The sequence below is a fragment of the Antedon bifida genome, chromosome 2 (assembly GCF_963402885.1).
Source record: "Antedon bifida chromosome 2, ecAntBifi1.1, whole genome shotgun sequence".
Lineage (NCBI taxonomy): Eukaryota > Metazoa > Echinodermata > Crinoidea > Comatulida > Antedonidae > Antedon > Antedon bifida.
In genome coordinates, this window is record NC_136227.1 from 29,722,988 (window position 1) to 29,746,001 (window position 23,014).

The window sequence follows — 23,014 nt, forward strand, 5'->3', positions numbered from 1 at the left end:
CATAAATATATTAATTTGTACATTAAAATAAAAGATTGAAAATTAAAATATTAAACATCCAATTTGAATACACTTTATTGATGTAATTTAACATTTAAATACACAACTTTAACAAATAAGAAATAAATGATAACAATTTGGTTTGTGTTCACTTGCTTTATTAACAAGATGCATGTGATTGTTACTGATCTGATTACGAACACTTAACAGAAATTTATCAATTATCTGGATTCATAAATGTTCTCATGTTTTTGTAGTTATTTTAATAAATAAATATTTTTACATTGTTTGCTCTGTGGTTTGCCACTGCAACTCTTCTTGGTTTTTCTGAGATTACAGCAATCCCTAATGGAGTATCCAATCCATCATCTTTGTTATCTATTCGTTTAATGAATTTAAAATTTTGATCAAATAGTTGTAGTTTATGATTACTGGATACTATTATATTCCCATCCATATCTTTGGTGAAACCACAAGGACCCAAAACTTTACCATCTTCTTCACCCGTGCCTACAATGATTCGCACTGGTGAACCGATGACGTGTGACATATCTCCATCAGTGATATCCATGTGCCAAACTTCTTCCAATTTGCATCTACCTGTTGTTGTGTACTCTCCCTGTTTGTGTGCTATTAAAGTGGCTGATTTCTCACCTAATAAGTTGCTTAGTGCAGCTGTTACTTGACCAACATCATAAACATTATGTACACCACCAACAGTGATAAGTTTACCAACACCTTCATGATTCATTAACTCAGTCAGCTTTTGAGATGGAATAAACTTTGGTGAATTTCTTGTTTTAGCAAATGATTTATCCAATTCATCTGCTGCAGCGTCATTCCTAACTGCAGTGATAGCTGTCTGGTATGATGCAAGGTTTTCTGTTTCTGTTAGTTTATTCATTGTTTTCTTGATTGCGTCCAGCAATGAGTGTACTTGGGTCAGCTTTGATTCAATACTTTTAACTTGACGATCGGTAACTTTACTTTGTTCTTCATACATCTGTGTAAGATTTTCCATCAGTACCTTGGTTTCTTCCTTTACCTTTCGGATCACTATACTCTCATGAATCTCAATCGCTGTTCTGCTTAACTTCAAATTAGATTCAAATTCGGATTTCTCTTTAGTGATAGCATCTAATCTGTCTTTTAGCTTTCCCTTAATGTCTTCGGCTATTTTCACAGTTTCGGTAACAGTTTGATTAATTTCATTCAGAGCTATCTTCACTGAAATCACTTTATGTTGATTCATATAACAACGGACAATATGTTTGCAATCTTCACATGCCGTACGTTTACATGTACAACAGTAATCTTTCATTTTTTTATCCGGGTGATTTTGGCAGTTTGGTAAATCTTGATCTTGTTCTTCTACGTCTGTATCCAGTGTGTACAGTGAATGGTTCTCCAGCGTAGGGAACATCTTATGCTGTTGGATGCATTGTCGACACATATACATTTCACATTCAGAGCAATAGTGCTGAGGATGATTTCCACATCTTGAGCATGTTTCTGGTTTTTCAGATTCAACCTTCTCAACAAATTCAACTAGAAAACGTATCGTTTCATTACACTTTAAATGTTCCAAATCATCATTCGTTAGAGTGTATGCCTTACAGCATTTTGGACATCGTATCTTGCCATGTTTTCTCATCAAATCTTGCAGACATCTTAGACAGTAAGTATGAAGACACTCAAGTGCTTTTGGATTTGTGAATCTTTGTTGACAGATGGGACATTCCAGATCTTTTTTGTCAAAAAACGTCAAATCTGTTTTAGCAGACATCTGTAAAATATAATACAGCATTTTTGTTCAGTGTAAGATTTATTTATTCGAAGGATGGAAAGTGTTTGATGATGCGCCGTGACCAACACATAAACTTAAGCCTGAAGTTTGTCTTCCCTATGTCTAATATATTTTGAAACATTAAAAAGGGGGAACTGAAAAATGGTGAAAACATAAACAATCACTATAATAATGGACGCATAAACAAAATTCTTCAGCAGTGACGATACAAATTGACACTAACATTACTAAGACACTAGGTAAAGCTCTGTCTACACTATCAAACTAGTTTGACAAAAAAAGTGTGATGTTCATCATCAACATCATATATGGGTATATCGTTTGGGTTTTTTTCGTTTGATAGTGTAGACAGAGCTTAACGCACGTCAATTGGATTTTGTGTTTTCAAGGAGAGACTCTATGTTTAGCCTTAGCATAATTCTAGTTCATTAACTCAAAATATTGTAATTAAGCTACACGTTTTAATAGCTGAATTGTCTTGGTGTAAGTGTCTAAGTGTAAATTGCAAACCTTAAATGAAAATTCCATAAAGCTAACATTTTCTTTTTTGTGATGCACTCTTTTAAATCGCGTTTTTAGTCGACTCTACAACTCACTATGTCGATCGGTTGGTCGGTCCGTTGGTCGGTAAACACTAACTCTAATTTGAGCATGCGACTGCAGCCATCTATATGGCCTTGTCTTTTTTTATCAAGCAACTTGTGGTGTCTGTTTGTAACGGTATACTATAATGTTTGAGTTCATTATTTTCAGGTTTCAACAAATACAAAACAATAATTGTTTGTTTTTATACAGACTATTGTTGTAGTGTAAGATTTTATTCAGTTTATTCAACAATTCTATCTATTGACCATGGAGTATAGCGCACATAGTTTGTATTTCAATCATGATTTGCCGTGTTGGACAAAATTATCCAAATGTTTACAAAATTATTTGAAGAAATACATGTACACGTGATATAAAATCAACCAATAAAATGGCAAAGATGTGCATAGGTGTGCTCATCATTATAGAGATATTCTCTATGGTGTGCATAAGCCTGATACAAATTGTATAAACCATAATTGTAGAAAAGGTGTATCACTGTACTTACATTGACAATTCTGCAATTCTTTCTTTAAAATGTTGATTAAAAATATTCAGGCGAATATAAAAGTAAATCGATAAAACATTTGTTGCTCATTTAAATTAATTTATGTACACATTCTTGTATTTGCATATTTGTGTGACCATGAAGGCAGGATAGAAAACAGCTCATCTACTGTATATGATAATTAGTCGAATAATCTTCTAGTTTCAGATGATAACATAATTTACTGAATATACATTTAAATCGGTAGCATACGCTCAAAATGTAAGAATACAAATACGAACAACAAACGGATAAAATGGGATCATGCCCGGGAAGCATAAAATAATAATAATGACTGAAAAGCCGATTCGATCCACTACCGGAGTGTGGTCGAAGTCGATCGCACTTTACTCTTTAAAAAAAACCACTGAATTTTTGATAAATATAACTCAGAAATGCAGTAAATGTAACAAAATTAAAATACAAATTTATAAAAGGGAAGTCAATAACTGAAATCGTTACATACACAGCATTTATAAGCTGTCCGTAGTTGTTTTCTTAAACTAATTTGAATATTGCTGGAAAGCGGAAATTGTTTCCCTTCTTTCCGATAAGTTCTTAAAGTTAAGTTACCACAAACAAGTACAGTTTGATTAATTATTCTATGTGACTCTTAATAATAACAACTTATAGTTAGGGTTTATATTGCGATAATCACAATCCATACGTAAAAATCAAAGGGAACTTTTAGACGTTAAAAACACCGTAATTGGTTTCTTTACAATACTATAATTGTAGAAAAGGTGTATCACTGTACTTACATTGACAATTCTGCAATTCTTTTTTTTAAATGTTGATTAAAAATATTCACGCAAAGCTTCTACTTGTATTCCTGTCTGAAGTGTATTAGCCTAACTCCTGGCCTCCTTCAACTATTTGTATTCAACTAATGTGTATATAGGCCTACATTTCACGATCAGTTGAATGTATGTAGGTGTTAGCTATTCTGATACCACTTCTGTTTTAAAGGTGTATTGCACAAACGAACCAGGTTCACTGCACATATCTTTTATTATGATAGATAGTTCAACATAACAACATGGGTATTTAGAAAACCAGGGTCGTAAATCCGTCTTTGTTTGCTCTTTTGTGCGTAATTTTCTTTAATATTTAATGAAGTAGATAGGTAACAAAAGCCGGTTTACACTATGTTATCAAGAAAAGACTCCATGTTAGAAGTTGTATTTTTTAATACACTTCATATAATTTTATTATTTCCTCGTGTACATTTCAATCTTGAGTTCATGTACTCTGAGCAGATTTTAATTAGTGCCTGGTCTTCCAGAGACAACATCTATAATATCAATACTTTTGTAGTTAGAATTTTAAATTGTTGAAATTTTAAAATCCCAAAAAATAAATTGTTGTTTTGTAAACACTACTAGCTATAGTAGCAATAAATACTGAAATATGTTACACATTCTTATTCCATTTATTGGTAAAACAAACAAATCAGCAATTACATTAGTACTACTATATTGACAATACATAACAAGCAAGAATTAGGATATTTAAAAATAAATGTTAACTTTTTTGATAAACCAGTTGCCAAGTACTTAGTTGCTACGTTTCGGCTATTTTCAGTAGCCTTGGTCACGCAAATGACGTTGACATGATTTTCTGTCATTCCTCATGGTTGTTCGGTGAATTGCGCCATCTCTCGTCTGATGTTCAGCTTTCTGCTGGTGTCCCCTTTTGGATGCTCGGGTATCCCTTTTTATTATATCATCGTAGATATGGCTCAGTTCGTGTCCTCCCTGGTCTCTGTTGATGTTCATATTCGTTTTTCTTATCCAAATGGCTTCTTTTAATTTTCTTGATAAGTAGTGTTGTTCTTTGTCTCATATTTTTGTATTTTCAAAATCTGGTATGTGGTTTTCTATGGTGGCGTGATCTGTGATAGCTGATTTGTGCAGAATTTTAGATTAGAGCGCTCCTAGTTCTTGTACCTACCGTATTTTTTTCAATGTCTGTTTTGTGTTCTATTATTCTTGTTTTTAATGCTCTGCCCGTTTCCCCTATGTATACCTTCTTGCAGTTGTGGCAACCTACTTGGTAAACTGTACCACACTGTTGATCTTTGTCTATCTTATCTTTGGGATGAACTAGGCTTTGTCTTAATTTGTTTTTGGGAGTGATATGTGTTTATACTGTTTCAATGCTCTTCTTAACTTTGAGTCATTCCCTCGACATACGGTAAACCAATGTTGACTCTGGATTTTTCCTTATCTGTTGTTATTTCTTTGTCTTTGTTTGATTTTCTATGTTCCCTTTTATTCTTAACTCTTTTAAAACTATTAACATGTGGATATTCAGACTGGAGTTTTCAATGTCAGATTGTCAACACCATGTCTTCTTCTGTCAATATTGTATAATAATAAGTAAAATAGTTGTAATCATAATTATTGGAGATGTATTTACAAAATGATTTAGGTAACATGTATATAAGCCAATTATTAGTGTCAATATTAATAGTATTATGTAACATCTTATTATTGCAAATAATACAAATAAAGCAGAGAACCATTGGAGACATTAACAAACGTTCCCTTTAAAGAGCTGTCCTCTGAATAGCATTAAAATAGTAAACCATAGTATTACAAAAACGATCGTTTCGCAGTAAAGTGTCCCCTAATAGGGGGTCCCAAATGAGGGGTTCTACTGTAATTAAGAAACCTGTGTGAATGTAACAATTCCAGTTACAGGTCACAAAGTTACTGTATCATGTTATCTGTATAACGTACAGTATTAACTTTGTATATATTTAGTAAGGTCTTAGAAATTGTATCTTATGTAGTTATGATTACTGTGTGAATGTAAAATATATTTTTAATTAATTTTATAATTAAATAAAAGTTAATATGCAAAAACATTAAGATAACACCAGAACATTCAAATACACAAATTTAACAATTAAGACATAAATGGTAACATTTAGTTTGTGTACACTTGCGTTAATAACAAGATTCATGTGATTACGAACATTTTTAAATGTTAAATGTTAAAACAGAAATGTATCAATTATCTGGATACATAAATGTTTTCATTTTTTGTAGTTATTTTAGTAATTAAATATTTTTACATTGTTTCCTCCATGGTTTGCCACTGCAACTCTCCTTGGTTTTTCTGAGATTATTGCAATTCCTGTTGGAATATCCAACCCATCGTCATTGTTATCTATTCGTTTAATGAATTTACCATTTTTATCAAATAGTTGTAGTTTATGACAACTAGATACTATTATATTCCCATCTATATCTATGTTTATACCATGAGGACCAAAGACTTTACCATCTTCTTTACCACTGCCCACAAGGATCCTAATCAGCTTATCATTAGCATCAAACATTTGTATTCTGCTATTGTGACAATCGTCAACAATCACATGACCCTTCTTTGTTACAGCAACATCAAATGGTGTTTTCATTTGACCTGGTTCACTACCTTCAGAACCTATCTTACACAGTAGACTACCATCATCAATATTAAATTTAAACACACAGTGACATTTACGATCTGCTACATATAACATCCTGGTCTTTTGGTTTACTGTTATTCCACCAGGATCTTTTAATACTCCTTTACCAAAGGTTCGGATTTCATGATATTGATTATCACACATTACAACACATTTGTCTACATAATCACTATACACCATGTGACCATTGCCTAATTGATGCATACGAATAACTTTTACATTTTGTGGTATTTGTATCCTAGAAACAAAACAACCTGATTGGTCAAACTTTATTAGATCTTTACTGTAGCTTGACACTAACATACATCCATCAGTATCTAATACTACATCTATCACTTTTTGTATTTTATCATCTTCTTTATACTCTGATATGTTCTCTATAGTATTTACAAGTCCAAGAGGTTCCACTTTGATACTCACTGGTGAACCTATGACATGTGACGTATCTCCATCAGTGATATCCATGTGCCAATCTCTTTCCAAATTGCATCTACCTGTTATTGTGTACTCTCCCTTTATGTGTGTTACTTCAGTGGCTGATTTCTCACCTAATGAGTTGCTTAGTGTGGCTGTTAATTGACCAACATCACTCTCTGCTAGACTTGATACTCTCACACTAAATGGCTGCCCTTTTGTGACTGAAATGCTCTCGTCTTCTGTATTAACCTTGTATACACCACCAACAGTAATAAGTTTACCAACACCTTCATGATTCATCAACTCAACCAGCTTTTGAGATGGAATAAACTTTGGTGTATTTCTTGTTTTAGCAAATGACTTATCCAATTCATCTGCTGCAGCGTCATTCCCAACTGCAGTGATAGTTGTCTGGTATGATGCAAGGTTTTCTGTTTTTGTTGGTTTATTCATTGTTTTCTTTATTGATTCCATCAACGTGTTTACTTGGGTCAGCTTTGATTCAATAACTTTAACTTGATTGTCAATAATTTTGCTCTGTTCTTTATAAATCTGTTTAAGATTTGCCATCATTATCTTAGTTTCTTCCTTCACCTTTTTGATAATTGTAATCTCTTGAAATTCTATTGCCGTTCTGCTAAACTTTAAATTTGATTCAAACTCAGATTTTTCTTTAGTGATAACATCTAATCTCTCTTTTAGCTTTCCCTTAATGTCTTCGGCTGTCTTCATAGTTTCGGTAACCATTTGATTAATCTCATTCAGAGCTGTCTTCACTGGAATCACCTTATGTTGATTCATATAACAACGGACAATATATTTGCAATCTTCACATGCAGTAAGTTTACATGTACAACAGTAATCTTTCAGTTTTTTATCCGGGTGATTTTGGCAGTTTGGTGAATCTTGGCTTTGTTCTTCTATGTTTGAATCTAATGTGTATAGTGAATGGTTCTCCATCTTATGCTGTTGGATACACTGCCTACACATATACATTTCACATTCAGAACAATAGTGCTGAGGTTGATTCGCACATCTTGAGCATGTTTCTGGTTTTTCAAATTCAATCTTCTCAACGTATTCAACTAAATAACTTATCGTTCCATTACACTCCAAATGTTTCAAATCATCATTCTTTAGAGTGTATGCCTTACAGCATTTTGGACATCGTATCTTGCCATGTTTTCTCATCAAATATTGCAGGCATTTAAGACAGTAAGTATGAAGACACTCAAGTGCTTTTGGATCTGTGAATCTTTGTAGACAGATGGAACATTCCAGATCTTTTTTATCAAAAAACGTCAATACTGTTTCAGCAGACATCTGTGGAATAGAATACAATTGTTTTATGTTTTTTTTTTCTTTCGGTGTAATTTCAAATACAATGAAAAGGGGTTTATGATGCGTGACCTACACATTTAAGGTGTTTTAAAATATGAATGTTTGAGAAAGAAAATAGTTCCCTAAAAGAGAGGGGAAAGGACATAAATAAAAGGGCACACAGGGCGCCCTGTTAATTTACAAAAACAAACAAAATCCACGATAATAATGCATAGATCAACAAATACAGTACAAATAGCCTAAAGAATGGTAATGTTTGAGTTGGATAAGGTAAATTTGCATGATTTGAAAGATCGAGGCGGAACGAAGCTTAGGTCAGTCACTCACAACTAAAAAACATTCATTAGGCTATTTTTGTACTTTCTAAACTTGTATTCAATTTCACACATTAACCAACTTACTCTGTCAAACAAAAGTATTATTAGAGTACAAGTATCTACAATCGTTAAAATGGGAGAAAATAATACATGGCACGTGACGAATACAAAATCAACCAATCAAACGGCAAAGATATGCATACAGTAGGTATGCTATAATACAAAACCTATGTATCAAAAGTTATATTACTTACATTGAAAATGTTGTAAACTTCTTTAAAATGTTGACTGCAATATTCAGGCGAACCTTCTAGTTGTGTTCCTGTCTGATGTGTGTTAGTCAATGTACCTGGCCTCCTTCAACTATTTTTATTCAACTTTCTACTTGCGATCAGTTGACGGTGTTGGCTATTCTGATACAACTTCTGTTATAAAGGTGTATTGCAAAAAAGAACTAGGTTCACTGCACATATCTTTTATTATGATAAACAGTTCACCAAAACAACATTGGTATTTAGAAAACCAGGAAATCATTCTTTGTTTGCTCTTTTGTGCGCTTTTTTCTTTCATATTTGTAGGTGTACAAAAGCCGGTTTACACTGTGTTATCAAGAAAAGTCCCCAATATTAGAAGGTGTATTTTCCAATACACTTCATAAAATTTTATTATTTCCTCCTGTACATTTCAATGAGTTTAATGAGTGCCTGGTCTTTCAGAGACAACATCGGTGATACTGTAGTTTTATAATGTCAATACTTTTGTAGGCCTATTAGGATTTTAAAAGTTTGGAATTTAAAATCCCAAAGAAGAACTTGTTGTTTTAATGTTACAATACTACTAGCTGTATTAAATAAATACTGAAAATGTTAAACTTTTTTTATTCCATTCATTGGTAAAATGAACAAATTAATTATTATATAATTAGGCCTACAGTAGAATATTGAAAAATACTTCACAAGCAAAAATCGGTATATTAGGATCGAGATTGATATGCCAACCATGATACATTAATAATTATATTAGAGCTAACACATAATATATTTTTTAAGATACATAAGGCCTATATGTAGCCGATTATCTAAAAGTTGCATTGTGCATGAAAAGACTATTAGTTTCTAACAATTGCTATAATCCATAGAATATATACAACATCCCTTTTTAAAATTTTGTTTAAACTTATAACGCATAACAATAGGATATCAACCATATTTTTTTATTAGCGCCCTCTCTCGCTTATTGTAGAACAAATAACAATGGCGGCCTCCGGTGAGCAGGGTACGTATTTCATTTTTATAGTCATTCCTTTCTAGTTTTGAAGTTCTATAATTAATCTAATTTTAGTGTTATAATGATAACGCATTTATTCTCTAGCTTAGCTGAGCCTAGGTTAGTCCTAAATCGTTAGGCCAGGCTTAGTTAGCTATCCTAGGCGTCTCTTTCCCACATATTACTAGCCCTAATACTAGCCTAGGCTAGGCCTATGCCTCTTTCCGCACCCCGCACTAGAGACTCTCCCTGGCCAGGCCTGCTGCTCGAGCTTGGAATAAGTAGGCCTATCTAGGCAGCCTTAAAATAGTAAAGCATCGAGTGAGACGTCAGTTAGTCGTACTTGTAGCTACTGTAGCTAGAGTAGGCTCAACATATCATGCTTTGTTGTAGCCTCTAATTATAATTAATGTATAGGCCTAGGCCTACCTAGTCTGAGATTGGTTATTTGTTTTGTATTTTTATTTTATTGTAATTAATTGTTGATCAGGTAATTGACTAGGTCCTATACTAACTAATAATGTAATTGTATTTAAAGGCCGAGGCACCTTCTTAAGAGGTGGAGCAGGTGATAAGTTTGCAAGAGGTATAGCCAAAACTGCAGGTAATTATTGATGATATAGGGAGCGGCTTTTATGTGTAACTGTAATGAATAATAATGATTTATTTTAAAAACTAGAATGAGACAAGACAAGGTATTAAAATTGTATTTACTTTCATAACAGAGGTCGAGCATGAAAACCTAAGATTTCAAGTTGAGCTGGAGTTTGTGCAGTGCCTCGCCAATCCACATTATCTCAACTGTAAGTGTGCCTACAATGGTGTTTAACCAGCAGTTACCCTGGTGTAGTGGTTCAAACAGCAGCCTAGTCTTTGGTAGATGAGAGAGAACCTCCTGTAGTGGCTATGCATTTGACCCTTGAGAGAGAAATGTATTTTAATATACTACATAACATACTGTACACCAGTTGCATTGAGACAATACTAATTGTGTAAGGGTCTATATAAATACAACTACCTTTACACTCTATTACAATACAAATGTATTCTGTTCATGCTCTTTCCTATTTTAATACTACATGTTTTGTCTTACTGTATAATGTTTTGCAGAATCCACTAACATAGTAACAGTTGAATGTTAGAACTGTACACATTCTTTCCAATAATGTTTTTAGTGTTTTAATTAGAGTATTTAAAATTGTTTTATCTTTTTTTTCAGTTCTTGCTCAGCGAGGTTTCTTCAAGGATCCTAAATTCATCAATTATTTAGTGTACTTGCAGTATTGGCGTAAATCAGAGTACGCCAAGTTTCTCAAGTAAGCAACCACAACCCACTAATATATGTTTGAAATCTGACATTTAAAATGATAGTGCAGTCAAGCTTAAAGATATATTGTCCCCCTAAAAAATAATTTTTAAATTTTTTTTTGTTGAATATGCCATTTTAATATCACATAATAGTTATTCACTATGACCAAAAACTTGATCCAAAAAAAATCATTTTCCACCAAAAAAATGTAAGTTAAAGCAAAATATACCTAAATTGTCTGGAAGACAATGGTTTTTGGTTGAAATTAACCATTTCTTTTGTCTTTTTATAAGTGAAATAATTATTTTTTATGATTTTTTTTCTACAGAAGTGAATAACTTTATTAAAACTGTGAAGTTGCCTATTCAAAATCTGATTTTATTAATCTTTATTTTTTCATGTTTTTGGGGGACAATACATCTTTAATTATTTACCTGGGTACAGTAAGTTGGTGATCTGTCCGCCAAAGTTAGTGATAATCGGTGGCCCATGAGACCCAGGGTGAATAACTTAGCCTAAAGCAGGCCTGTAGTATCATAAACTATACTTTACTTTGACGTGGTCTACAAACAATATTCCAAACAGCATAACACACCCAAATCCATGTATAGTTGTTATTTGAATATCAAAACAACATATTTGTTAATTCATTTTTTAAGAAATTAATATTTCACTACAAATAATGTTTACAAATTGGCAAATAAACTATTTAAATTTATGAAATTAATATGTAATTTCTGTTTATTGCTCTACAGATACCCACAATGTTTACATTTTCTTGAGCTTCTCCAGTATGAACACTTCAGAAAAGAACTTGTTAATTCTCAGTGTGCCAAGTTCATCGATGACCAGCAGTTACTGCACTGGCAGCATTATGCACGAAAGAGAATCCGCCTTCAACAGATGCAGCTGGAAGCTCACCAGCAAAGACAACAGCAGCAGCAACCACAACAGAGTGGATCTGCTCAACCGATGATGCAGCAGGGAAATGATGTGCCACCTCTTCAACAGCTTCAAAATCACCAAAACCAGAAATGAAGCAAGAAGAATCGATGAATATAACCATACCTCTTTTAACAGATTCAGAATCAAGCATGAAGAATCAATGAATATTGAGTGTGCCACAGAGATATGACCGTACCTCTTTTAACAGCTTCAGAATCAACCACGAAGAATCAATGAATATTGGAGTGTGCCACAGAGATCTGACCATACTACTTCAGAATTGACAATACCAGCAAAGCAAGACAGATTCCTTTATGGATAGTGTTCCACATACTACTTTCAACAACATCTTCAGAAATACCAAAATCAGAAGCAAGAATCAATGATACCTAATTTATTGGTCACAGAGGTATGACATCATACAGCTTCAGGATTGCTAAAACCGGTGAAGTGGAGCTTAATCATTCCTACAATATGGGCTTTTCAGAATTGCTCTTTCAACAACTTCAGAATTGCCAAATCAGAAATGAATTGGTGATTGGAATTTTCAAGGATCTTATAACATTTGCGATTGGACCATCTGTGAATGAAAGTTGTAGCGTCAACTTTATGTTTTATAAGCCAAAATCTGTGTTTCTCTTGCGTCTTAGAGAAGAAATCTAAACCACAAAGCGATAATCCTGAAATGAACATATTTGTATATATGTATATAAAGCTTTCTATCAATGATATGATGTAGATTTGGTGGATCGTGGTAAAATTAGGTAGACAGCCATTTTGTAAAAAATAAATGTTAAAATAATAGTCAAGACTATTTGTATATTTCTCGAATGCATCATCTGTACAGTATAAATCTCTGTCTACACTATCAAAACTTTTTGTGACAAAAAAATGTGATATGCCCATATATGGACATGATAATCACTACCATGTTTAAACATATCATTACCATTACTTTTTTATCACATACAGTTGGATAGTGTATACAGAGCAAATACATTGCTGTATCCGAGTAGTGTCATATGTCCTCCAATCAAAAGAAACCAATCAATTGCATCACAAAGTATACAGTGTTGAGATCCTGCGAGGGAATATTTTTCACGGTGGGGAATGTATTTTTCCGAACCATGAAGCTGTTTACTCGGCGTGCATGTTGAGATAAGTAAAAGACAGAAGTTAAGTTAAATAATTGCATTTTATTTTATTCGCAGTGAAACATATTTTACAGTGTTGTTACTGACTAATTACTTGTCACAAAGCGAAAGCACACATAAAGGACGAAAAAGTATTTAAATGTTAAAAAGTAAAAATGTCAAATTTCATGTTTGATAAATCAATTAATTTGATAAATTTAAAAAATGGTGTAAACAGTTTTTTTTGCACACAGAAATTTAAAGCCGCCAGTTATTGAATTGCCTGTAGTACCTCTATTGTACGTAAAAGGATTACTTTAACATTTTGTTTAAAACATGACCTACAGCATTACTATTTAAATTTATTGACAATGATGACAATTTGTCTGCTACACTAACAGTTTTTAAACTAGATTTGAACTCGTCACTGTAACAAAAAAATCCCAACAATAACAAGGGGTTTTTGTATGTGTATGCTAATGTTACCAGATTTACTTAACAAAATATTATATTTGACATTATGTAAACCAAATATATTTATAAAAATCAACTTAAATAGAAAATTAATGATGCATATCTATTTTTTTATGCTTTTTTAGCCATTCAATAGAGTAAATAATCATATATAATTTTTTTATTATTTTAATTCAGTTGCATTATTTATTTTAAAATGATTTTAAAAATAAGTTTTAAAAAACATGGCAAAGTTTAATTTATACATGATTTTAAACATGTAGTGCAAGCAAGCAATAAGTTGCCTAATTTTAGCCGACAAAAAAAATAAAATACAATTTGTATATTTACAAGTTTTATTTGCTTACATTTTCTCTCTTTCGTTAAATAAATAATCTTTCTCTTTTCTTATATCATTCAGAACATTTAATGTCTTTTTAACTTCAACATCTTTGTAATATCTATCACCCACTAATACAAATTAATCAAAATCTATATTTAAATTCAGCAGTTCAATGTTTTCTCAATACAGCACTTAACCTTCTCTACAATCGATATCAAACATTTAATATCAAACATTTAATTAGTAATAACAAAAAATGATACTCTTCCTTTCCATTCAAGATCTCTTTTTTTTACATTAAAAAAAATTATTTTAGCTACCTTGCAATAAAAAATAAAAAAATTAAAACCATAACACATATAAATATATCTAAAAATCTTAATATTTTTTGTTCATAAATTCATTGCAAAACGCATTTTTTTTTAGCTCTTGCTTTTACTGTTCACTTTGGCCTCATGTTTTATGTTATTTTATGTAACATTTACAGTAATTTAAAACATGCAGTACATCATTTAGTGACCAGTCTATACTAGCAAACTTGAGTAAAAGTTTGGCAAGAAAGTTTTCCAGTTTGCTAGTGTGGATGAAAAGCAGTTTTCAAAAGTAGACCATGCACCAAACTAGTTTGTGTACTCAGCCAATCAATTAATCAAATCATTCCTTGTAGTCATGTGATTCTGCTGGTTAACAAACTGATGGACCATAGCTTTGATGACACAAGTTTCCTAGTGTAGACTAGGCTAGACTATTAACTTGGTTGGTCCAGTCTCACCAGTAAGTTTATCGTCACGCTAGCCTCTGACATCCTTCAAATCTTTGTCTCAATGTCTATATTTGTTCTCTTTTAATCTAGACAGTCCTCTGTGACTCCTTGAGCCTTCAACTCTGCTAAAATGTTCTGAAAGTAGTTTGGATCAGGGTATCCGTGTCCAGTGACATTTGAACCAAACTCTGTCTTGTGGTGAATCTCGTTCCAGACCACTGTATTTGATTGTCCAGTTGTTGCTGATGTCCCAATTGTGAAGATTAACCTCCGGTCCCATGCAACAATCAGAAGTTTTAAGATCTAAAAAACAAAACAGATTGATAGATAGTAAGGTTATTGTCCATCTCTCTCAGTATGAGGTAGGGCTCGTCTTCTATTTAGTTGCCTTAAAGGCCTACTTTAAGTAGTGGCTGTGATGTACTAGTACACCGGGGTAACCCCCTACTCGTCTCGAAAGATGTTCCAGGTTCTTTAAAGTGCAAACAAGTATTTTGTGTACACTGGACCTACAGTTTATAGTCCTTATATCCATGAAGACTTGTTCTACCACCAGAACAAGTGATGCTCGAACCATTGCTGATATTATGGCTACGTATTGCGGTTTCACTCTCTTAACCGCTCGGCCACTCACTCGCTCGAGCAGTATCATTTGAACATTTAGATATTGAGTTTCACACTAAAATCTTAAAATGTACAAATGAATGATCCACTACCATTACCTTTCGTCCCATTTCATTGTCTGGTAGATAACAGTGCCGGGGAAAATTGGCTGTGTATTTTTTACCTGGTTGCGGATGTTCTGGGCCCTATAAAAATAAAACAGAATATAGATATATAATAATACCTATTATATTATTCTATTTTATTTATAGATTGTGAAAAAAATATAAATTATTTAGTTTTTTTTTTTTAGTTTGTAAAATTCAAGTTACCTGGGTTCCAGGAGGAATGTCATATATGATCCTGATTGTACTACAATCGGTAAAGCTTTGTAGTGAATGTGGTATCACATGGTAGTCCATATGGCCAGGAGGCTGGTTGCCATGCTTTACACCATATATGGTCTTGCAAGTTGGGCACTGTATACTGCCATCCTAGAAACCATTAAAAACATGTAAGTATATTTATCTTTACAATAATAATTGCATGATTTAAGCCTCTATATAAGGGGTTCTACTGTACTTTCATTGTTAGACGACTTTGTATTTCACTACAACAGAGGCCATCTTCCTATTCTAAAGCTCTGTCTACACTATCAAAAAATGTGATGTGCCCATATATGAGCACGATGATGTCATATAAATACCATATTTGGGCACATCACACTTTAGTTTGATAGTGTAGACAGAGCTTTACCCACCTCCCTTATTCCTGTATTCACAAACATTACCTTAGGTCCAGCTAGGTACATGGCTTGTAGACAGCTATTATGGAATATATGGCCACATTTCTTCAACTTCAACGCCTCATCTTCGTTGTCTTCCTGGAAATCTGAGCTCTCCTTTAGAGGGCCAACGCATATAGGACAATTCTGAAACATACAGTAATAATAAAATAATAAAATACTATTCCTTGAGAGCAGAATAAGTGGCAGAGCAAGCCATGGGGAAAAGCCTCTAAAGCTTGGTTCAAGCATTGCGTCTACGGCCTTGCATTGCGTCCTAGTGGGAACCACGCTTTACCAACCAAAATTACAATATGTAAAGTTAACAGCTATACCTCCATGGTCAAAGGTAACAAACCTCTAATGCAGTACCAATGAAAATTGCAATGCATCTATGTAGTATCACCTGTATCTCCATATATGGGAAAAGGAAACAAGCCTACAGTACAAAACAAAATTGCAATGCATCTATGTAGTATTACCTGTATCTCCATATATGGGAAAAAGAAACAAGCCTACAGTACAAAGCAAAATTGCAATGCATCTACAGTAGTGTTTCCTGTATTTCCATATGAGAGAAAAGGGAACAAGTGTCTCACCAACCAAAATTATGATGCATGTATGTTTCCTGTTGTGTACTTCCATATTATGGCCATATGGCAAACCTGCTGGGGGTCGAGCATTTGCTCTATGTTTTATACTTCCACGTCATCAAAAGTAGTAAGTAAATAACCAATAATATACTCTACCTCATCTGGTGCCTCCTTCAATGTTGTTACATAATTCTTCACCACCTCATTGGGGCAATTTACTGCAAATAACAAAGAATAAGCCTTTATTTAAGCTAATATAATAATTAAGCTATTTATTAAGCTATTAGTAGCCCTTTGAAATCATTAGGGAGTGGGTAATTGAAGAGATCACATTGTAGACTATAAGAATTATAACCTAACTTGTATTTTAGAATTTTACATTTACTAAGTAACCTTGAATTTATTTATTTTTCAGATTTACCTTTTAAAAATGACTGCCTTTTCCTTTTTTTGCTAGGCCTAATACCAGGTACAGGTTTTATACCACTTCTAGATGTATGTGGAGGGTTGAAGACTGGGACAGGTGTGTGGTTGATGCGTATAGATGGTATAACAGGTGACATCAACATACTGGTAATGCCTGCAAAAATAACAAATACTTCATAAATACTGTTTCTGACAGTGGATAGTCTAATGCTCGAATGTAATCCCTTCCTCAAATTCAGCTTGATTTAGTCACTATGCTTGATCCAATTATAGTCCCATGGTCAACATTGGACTGTCATTAATGTTGTACTGTATCCCCACATACTTTAGATAATTTGCTATGGCTAAACATGATACTGGGATAATCCCAATGGTCATCCCCTACTAGACCATTCCCTGCCTTTTTATTCATTTAGCCATAGTCATCGGGAAACATGACATTGTAAATCAATATTCAAGTCTCCAAAACCCAGGAAACTTTAATGAAGCAAATGGTGTTTACTCTTTTCTCCACTATTCAAATTTCATTGAATTCTGTACTGCATTATAGTGAATATGTATTCTTAAAGTTGATAATGTACCGTATTTATTAGAAAAATGCTTTGGGGCGTTTATTGTTCAGGAGGGTTTTTAGGAGTGAGTTTATTCGATGAAGGCGTTTATTCGTGGGAGAGGTTTATTTTTTATGTGTAATATCGTAACATGTATAATCAAATAAATACCAAAAGATATGAAAAAATATGGCAACAATTAATATTGAGAAATGATAAAAAATACATGCTTGGTAAATTGTAGATCTATTTGCAGTAGAATAATAATTAATGTGTATATAATGCATGTCGCGGGGCGTTTATTCAAGAAAATAAATAACGGCCCCAGGCATTTATTAGGGGGGAGGCATTTATTCAAGGGGGAGGTGTTTATTCGAAATGATGTTCTATGGGGGAGGGGGCTGCAGCGTTTATTCAGGGAAGGGGTTTATTCAAAGCTATGCGTTTATTCAAAGCTGGGCGTTTATTCGAATAAATACAGTAAGCACATTCAAAAGTAAATATTTGTTATATGACGTACATGTCATGACTGGACTAAGAAGAGGCCCAGCAGCATGTGCTGCTCTAGCAGTGATGGTGACTGGCATAGATTGAGACCTATAAGAAAAATGAAATGAAAGATGAAAAGATTATGATAAACAATGGTTGTGATAGTGAATATGAATATCACTTGGTCAGATGTTTTGCCATACTGATATAGTACAATAACATTATGGCAAAACATATGATTAACTAATAATCTAATTATCTTAGCTCCCTATTTAATTGTAGTTAAACAATTATTGTCATGTTGGTGCAATACCTGCTGCTCTTTTGGGCTTTAATCTAACCCTAGCCATCAGCACAAGCCAGGTGGTCTAGAGGTAGACTGCCTGGCTAGTGATATGGAGGTGGTGGGTTCAAAACCAACCGGAGGACTTTTTTTTTGCACAGTATACAGCACAAAAAATCGAGACTAATTAACTTAGCCTCCTCTCTGATGCAAAGTGGAGATTAGTGTCAACATAAATATTGTTTTCATTTACTAAATAATCAAATTTTTATTGAGCACTTCTGTTTCGATTTTACAGCTGCTTTTAAGCCAGACATGAGTGATATAAATACTATATTATATTAAGAATTATTCAGAATCATAAATCAGTCTTTTTTTAGTACATGCCTATCAAGCACACCATTTCAAATGCGTAGGTTATTATGTGTAACAAATGACCCAGTTGATGGAATAAAGTCAAGCGTCTCAGTAAAATTTATTGCATACATATTGAAAACTGTGTTTGATAATTTCACAGTAATTTGAATACATTTTGCTATTGAAGTGAATATGGTTGACACAAAGCTGATATTAATGATGATTTATATGGTAATTAAAAATGTATAAACTCTAAATCAATTATAAGCTAGTTATGTTGCTGCAAATGTCACACCTCATTTTATACACCACTGTACAATCTAATTTTCATATTCACATCTCATATCAGTACAGTGATTGTTTTAAGATGTATTGTAATTCAGTATTAAAGAAACAATAGTTTTGTTGTATGGCACAAAAGATATCAGCAGTTTGTAGATAAAGTGAGATTTCATTTGATAAAAAGTCATTATATAAGACTAATTTTTAATACAGTATAAATGCAAACTTTGTCATGATATTTACAACAATTTTTTTTTTTTGAGTCGATTTTTAATAATTTTTTTGCTTCTATTTTATTCTTTACTCTTTCACCCAGAAGCTAAACAAGTATACGTTAACATTATTACACTAAAGGCTTTGGCGCTATGTGTATACTATATAAAATTTCAATATATAAAATTTCTTAAAAATAAAAAATTTAGTTGCAATGCAGTTCCAATATCTGAAATTTTCAGTCATCTCTAAGTTAGCATAAATTATTTAGCGCAATGCATCCATATTTTTTTTTTACTTCAAAATTCAAACTGTCACACTGCAAAATATTAACATCATCAATTCTTTATAGTTTCATGAGGACACTCCAGGGAAAATTATTTCTTTTTTAAACGAATTACTAGAAACTATGACGTTTTTACATGATCAGCTGACGTAATTCCTTTATTAAATCTATTAATGATCCTAGTTGAAGAGGTCACTGACTGAATGATAAATGTATCTTGAATTTATTGCAAAGGGTAAAGTTTACACTTATAGATACAATAATTGTTTTTACCTTGTTTATATGCAGCATACATAAAGTATGGAGTGTTTATCATATTTTTTTAATATATATTTTTTTCAACTGTAAAATATACTTTTTAATAATGAGATGAAAAATAATGGTCAGTTGAATCATGAAGAAATTATTTCTCTGGTTAAATTAAATGGTGTTTTGAAAAAAAGTATGGACAATGCATACAAGGAGACACCATATTAAGGGGACACCCCTAATAGGGGACACTTAGGCCCAAATGTGCCCCCTTAATAGAGGTTGTACTCTATTATGTAAATATACTGGATATGAATTAATGAAAAATAGGTAAAAAATCAAATGTTTTCCTCGTTCGTAGATCAAAAGTTAAATAATAATATTACCTGCTCATTCCACGTTTACTACCACTACGACTTGCAGCTACTTTGACCTTAGGTCGTGTACCCGAGGTCGACGGACCCTGTAACTGACCAATGCTATCGGTCTCCGATGCTTTCAAATCTGACCCACCCACAGCTCCTGGTTCACTCATAGATCTTGGCACCTTCTTGCTGTCGTTACTGGGCTCTTGGACCTCTACTGGATTGTCATCCTGCTGACCAGTAGGTTCTGGTGATGACCATGCCAGAGTTTTGTGCACACCATGGACAGCAGCAACCGTCTGTTTAGACTTCCACTTTCTACTATGTTGAGTCTGTTCAACCGTTTGATCATTTGAAACCTGCTCTATGGTTGCAACATCCCCTGAATCTCCATCGCCATCATCGTCACTATCCTCTGCTTTATTTTCGCATTCGGACAAATCTACCGTAGCGACACCACTACTGCTATCCTCAAAATGTTCATCTTGTCTCGGGTAAGGCGACGTGAGCGGTATACGACGGATTCTACGACGATACCCTGAATCAATGCGTGTCTGAATCATGTTCACTGTGTCTACAACATATGGAAGTGCGCATTTGGTCTTTGATAAATCTATTCTATAATTCTTACTGCAATACTCTTCCTCAACTACACACATTGATTTAAGGTCATATGGCAGCCATTTCTGACTGCTGTCGTCAAACCACTGCCAGGTAACATTCTTGGCAGGAGCAGACTTTGGCGGAAATATACTTCGTCTTACTGTCCGAACAGTCCCTGAAAAAAATGTAGAAAGTTTCAAAGTATTATTTTGTATCTGATTTTTAGTAGACAGTTGTTGGAAATACATGAACATGATGACCTGAATTTATTACATTTGATTTGCATGAATAGATTGTCTAATGGAAAACAGGCTTTATAGTACGACAAAGATGACAAGTGAGATTAGACTCAATGCATGGCATACTATTTTAAGCTCTGTCTACACTATCAAACTATTTTGACAAAAAAGTGTGATGTGCCCAAATATGGTAGTGATATTTCCAAATATGGTACTTATATGACATCATCATGTCCATATATGATGATGTCATATCACTACCATATGACATCATCATTACTGTATTTAAACAATTTAATTCATATCAATTTTATTTCAAAAAAAGTACAAAAAATAATACAAATAAATAGTTGCATAAAGATATTCGACTACAAAAAGGAGAGTAGCATGTTTGCAACAATCAATGATTTCTATAATTAGCAATATTTTATATTAACTTATAAATGATTCTTTTTCATTTTTAACTGAACACAAATTTGGCTATAGTTTGAATTAAAATGTGTGGCATTCACTCATTTCGTTTTTGGATCAGTTCAATATACAGTATACAGTATACTATAAACATTTCCTTGTCGCTCAAGTACTAGTACAAGCCTGTGTTGGCTACTAGCAACTTGTGCAGGTACTGTACAATAACAATGTTATAAAATAAGGAAGGAAATTGCTAAAGATAAAAATGTATTGTATCTCAACAATACTACTGTAGAAATATTATACTTCCTTTTCATACAGTAACCTATAAGTTCTGAAATGAACTGGCATGAAAGTATAAAAAAATATAAATGTACCATCTAAAAATGATAAATAAAACATCGTACAGTACATCCACCCAGGAGTGTCAATGTGAACTAATGCCAATGGTTGAAATAATTTAATTTTTTTAACAAAATTTTACATTCAAGTTGAAACCAGATGATTATGCCCACCAGTGATTAATAACAACATTTTCAATAAAACAAATAAATGTTCATCAATAAAAATGTGCACATTTCTGAGACAATAGAACATTGATGGACATGATCATGATTGAATACAAAAATGGAACAAACGCAGGAAAATTAAAATATAATCAATGGGATGAATGTTAAACAGAAGAGGTAGGTTTGGTACGATCTGATCTGATGCTATGCTATGAAAAGAAGGGATACAGTTAGTTGAGCAATGAACAAAATTAAATATTTATATTTTTATAATATTTATTTATATGGTCAACTGGTTGATTTTGTAGACTTTTATCTGATGGTTACTATCGCTGTGATTCTGTAATTAAAGCATGATTAAAGGAATAAAGAATCATGAACAAAGGATATAATAAAAAATAATAATGATGGTAGGCCTTGATTTTTTGGAGAACAAAGGAATCGTTTCCTGTCCCACCATACAATCACAACATGTTTTTATCATTAAAAACTGACCACACACGTATGTTTGTTACTTTCTACACAATATATAAAAATACATGTGCCTATTGAAAATATAATTGCTATCACTGTAAAAGTTCGGTTCCTAATTAATGAGTTTATGCTACGTTTTTAATTCATACAATTAGGCTACATACCTGTATCGATTCGTTTTTGCTGTAGACTCAACAGATCGACTTCATAAGCAGAGAGAGCAGGCTCGATTTCCTCTAATTTTAATGCTTTCGTTGTACGAAATGATGTTTCTATTGCACTACAAACATGAGGATCATAAGCCTTCCAGTTATCATTTTCTGTTTGCCATTCCCAAACAATAACGTTAGCCATTTTTAGAAAATAATACTCTCATCATTTCTCTTTCTGTCGTTGTTTTGTTGTTCTTCAACCCAGACTGTTTTTTCCAATGAACTTTGTTTTGATATAATTGACCTTTCAACTATAACCGCAAACCTAATGAACCGTGACTGATTGGAAAAGAAACCGAAGTTTACAAAAAGATAGATATTTTGGTGTAATTTCTATAAAATAACATTTAACAATGGTATAATAATTAATTAACATATATA

The 23,014-nt window shown here is 32.9% G+C and overlaps 5 protein-coding genes across 5 annotated transcripts in view; 1 reads left to right on the forward strand and 4 right to left on the reverse strand.

Moving 5' to 3' along the window:
- Positions 1-23,014, reverse strand: part of LOC144834499 (WD repeat and SOCS box-containing protein 1-like) — a 215,216-nt gene that overhangs the window by 141,303 nt on the left and 50,899 nt on the right. The window lies entirely within an intron of this gene.
- On the reverse strand, positions 263-1,786 carry LOC144835602 (tripartite motif-containing protein 42-like). Its single transcript, XM_078690682.1, has one exon. It carries the CDS (start codon positions 1,784-1,786, stop codon positions 263-265), a length of 1,524 nt encoding a protein of 507 aa, XP_078546808.1.
- LOC144835603 (uncharacterized) lies at positions 6,001-8,866 on the reverse strand. The gene is made up of 2 exons (XM_078690683.1): positions 8,747-8,866; positions 6,001-8,157 (listed from the first exon to the last, which is right to left on the reverse strand). The coding sequence occupies exon 2, from the start codon at positions 8,155-8,157 to the stop codon at positions 6,001-6,003; it is 2,157 nt and encodes a 718-aa protein (XP_078546809.1). The 5' UTR covers positions 8,747-8,866.
- LOC144834518 (mediator of RNA polymerase II transcription subunit 31-A-like) lies at positions 9,727-13,227 on the forward strand. The gene is made up of 5 exons (XM_078689350.1): positions 9,727-9,767; positions 10,297-10,362; positions 10,484-10,561; positions 10,978-11,074; positions 11,823-13,227. Exons 1-5 carry the CDS (start codon positions 9,746-9,748, stop codon positions 12,103-12,105), a joined length of 546 nt encoding a protein of 181 aa, XP_078545476.1. The 5' UTR covers positions 9,727-9,745; the 3' UTR covers positions 12,106-13,227.
- Positions 13,194-22,859, reverse strand: LOC144834486 (E3 ubiquitin-protein ligase DTX4-like). Its single transcript, XM_078689305.1, has 9 exons — positions 22,586-22,859; positions 20,207-20,963; positions 18,182-18,258; positions 17,106-17,264; positions 16,841-16,902; positions 16,098-16,238; positions 15,640-15,801; positions 15,427-15,513; positions 13,194-15,007 (listed from the first exon to the last, which is right to left on the reverse strand). Exons 1-9 carry the CDS (start codon positions 22,773-22,775, stop codon positions 14,786-14,788), a joined length of 1,857 nt encoding a protein of 618 aa, XP_078545431.1. The 5' UTR covers positions 22,776-22,859; the 3' UTR covers positions 13,194-14,785.

Excerpts from the sequence above, each read along its gene's own strand:
- LOC144835603 (XM_078690683.1), bottom strand. The coding sequence starts at position 8,157 with ATGTCTGCTGAAACAGTATTGACGTTTTTTGATAAAAAAGATCTGGAA.
- LOC144835602 (XM_078690682.1), bottom strand. The coding sequence starts at position 1,786 with ATGTCTGCTAAAACAGATTTGACGTTTTTTGACAAAAAAGATCTGGAA.
- LOC144834518 (XM_078689350.1), top strand. The coding sequence starts at position 9,746 with ATGGCGGCCTCCGGTGAGCAGG. Across the intron at positions 9,768-10,296 it reads GGCGGCCTCCGGTGAGCAGG|GCCGAGGCACCTTCTTAAGA; the intron begins GTACGTATTTCA and ends TTGTATTTAAAG. Across the intron at positions 10,363-10,483 it reads AGGTATAGCCAAAACTGCAG|AGGTCGAGCATGAAAACCTA; the intron begins GTAATTATTGAT and ends CTTTCATAACAG.
- LOC144834486 (XM_078689305.1), bottom strand. The coding sequence starts at position 22,775 with ATGGCTAACGTTATTGTTTGGGAATGGCAAACAGAAAATGATAACTGG. Across the intron at positions 17,265-18,181 it reads TCTTAGTCCAGTCATGACAT|GCATTACCAGTATGTTGATG; the intron begins GTACGTCATATA and ends TTATTTTTGCAG. Across the intron at positions 16,903-17,105 it reads AAGGCAGTCATTTTTAAAAG|TAAATTGCCCCAATGAGGTG; the intron begins GTAAATCTGAAA and ends TGTTATTTGCAG.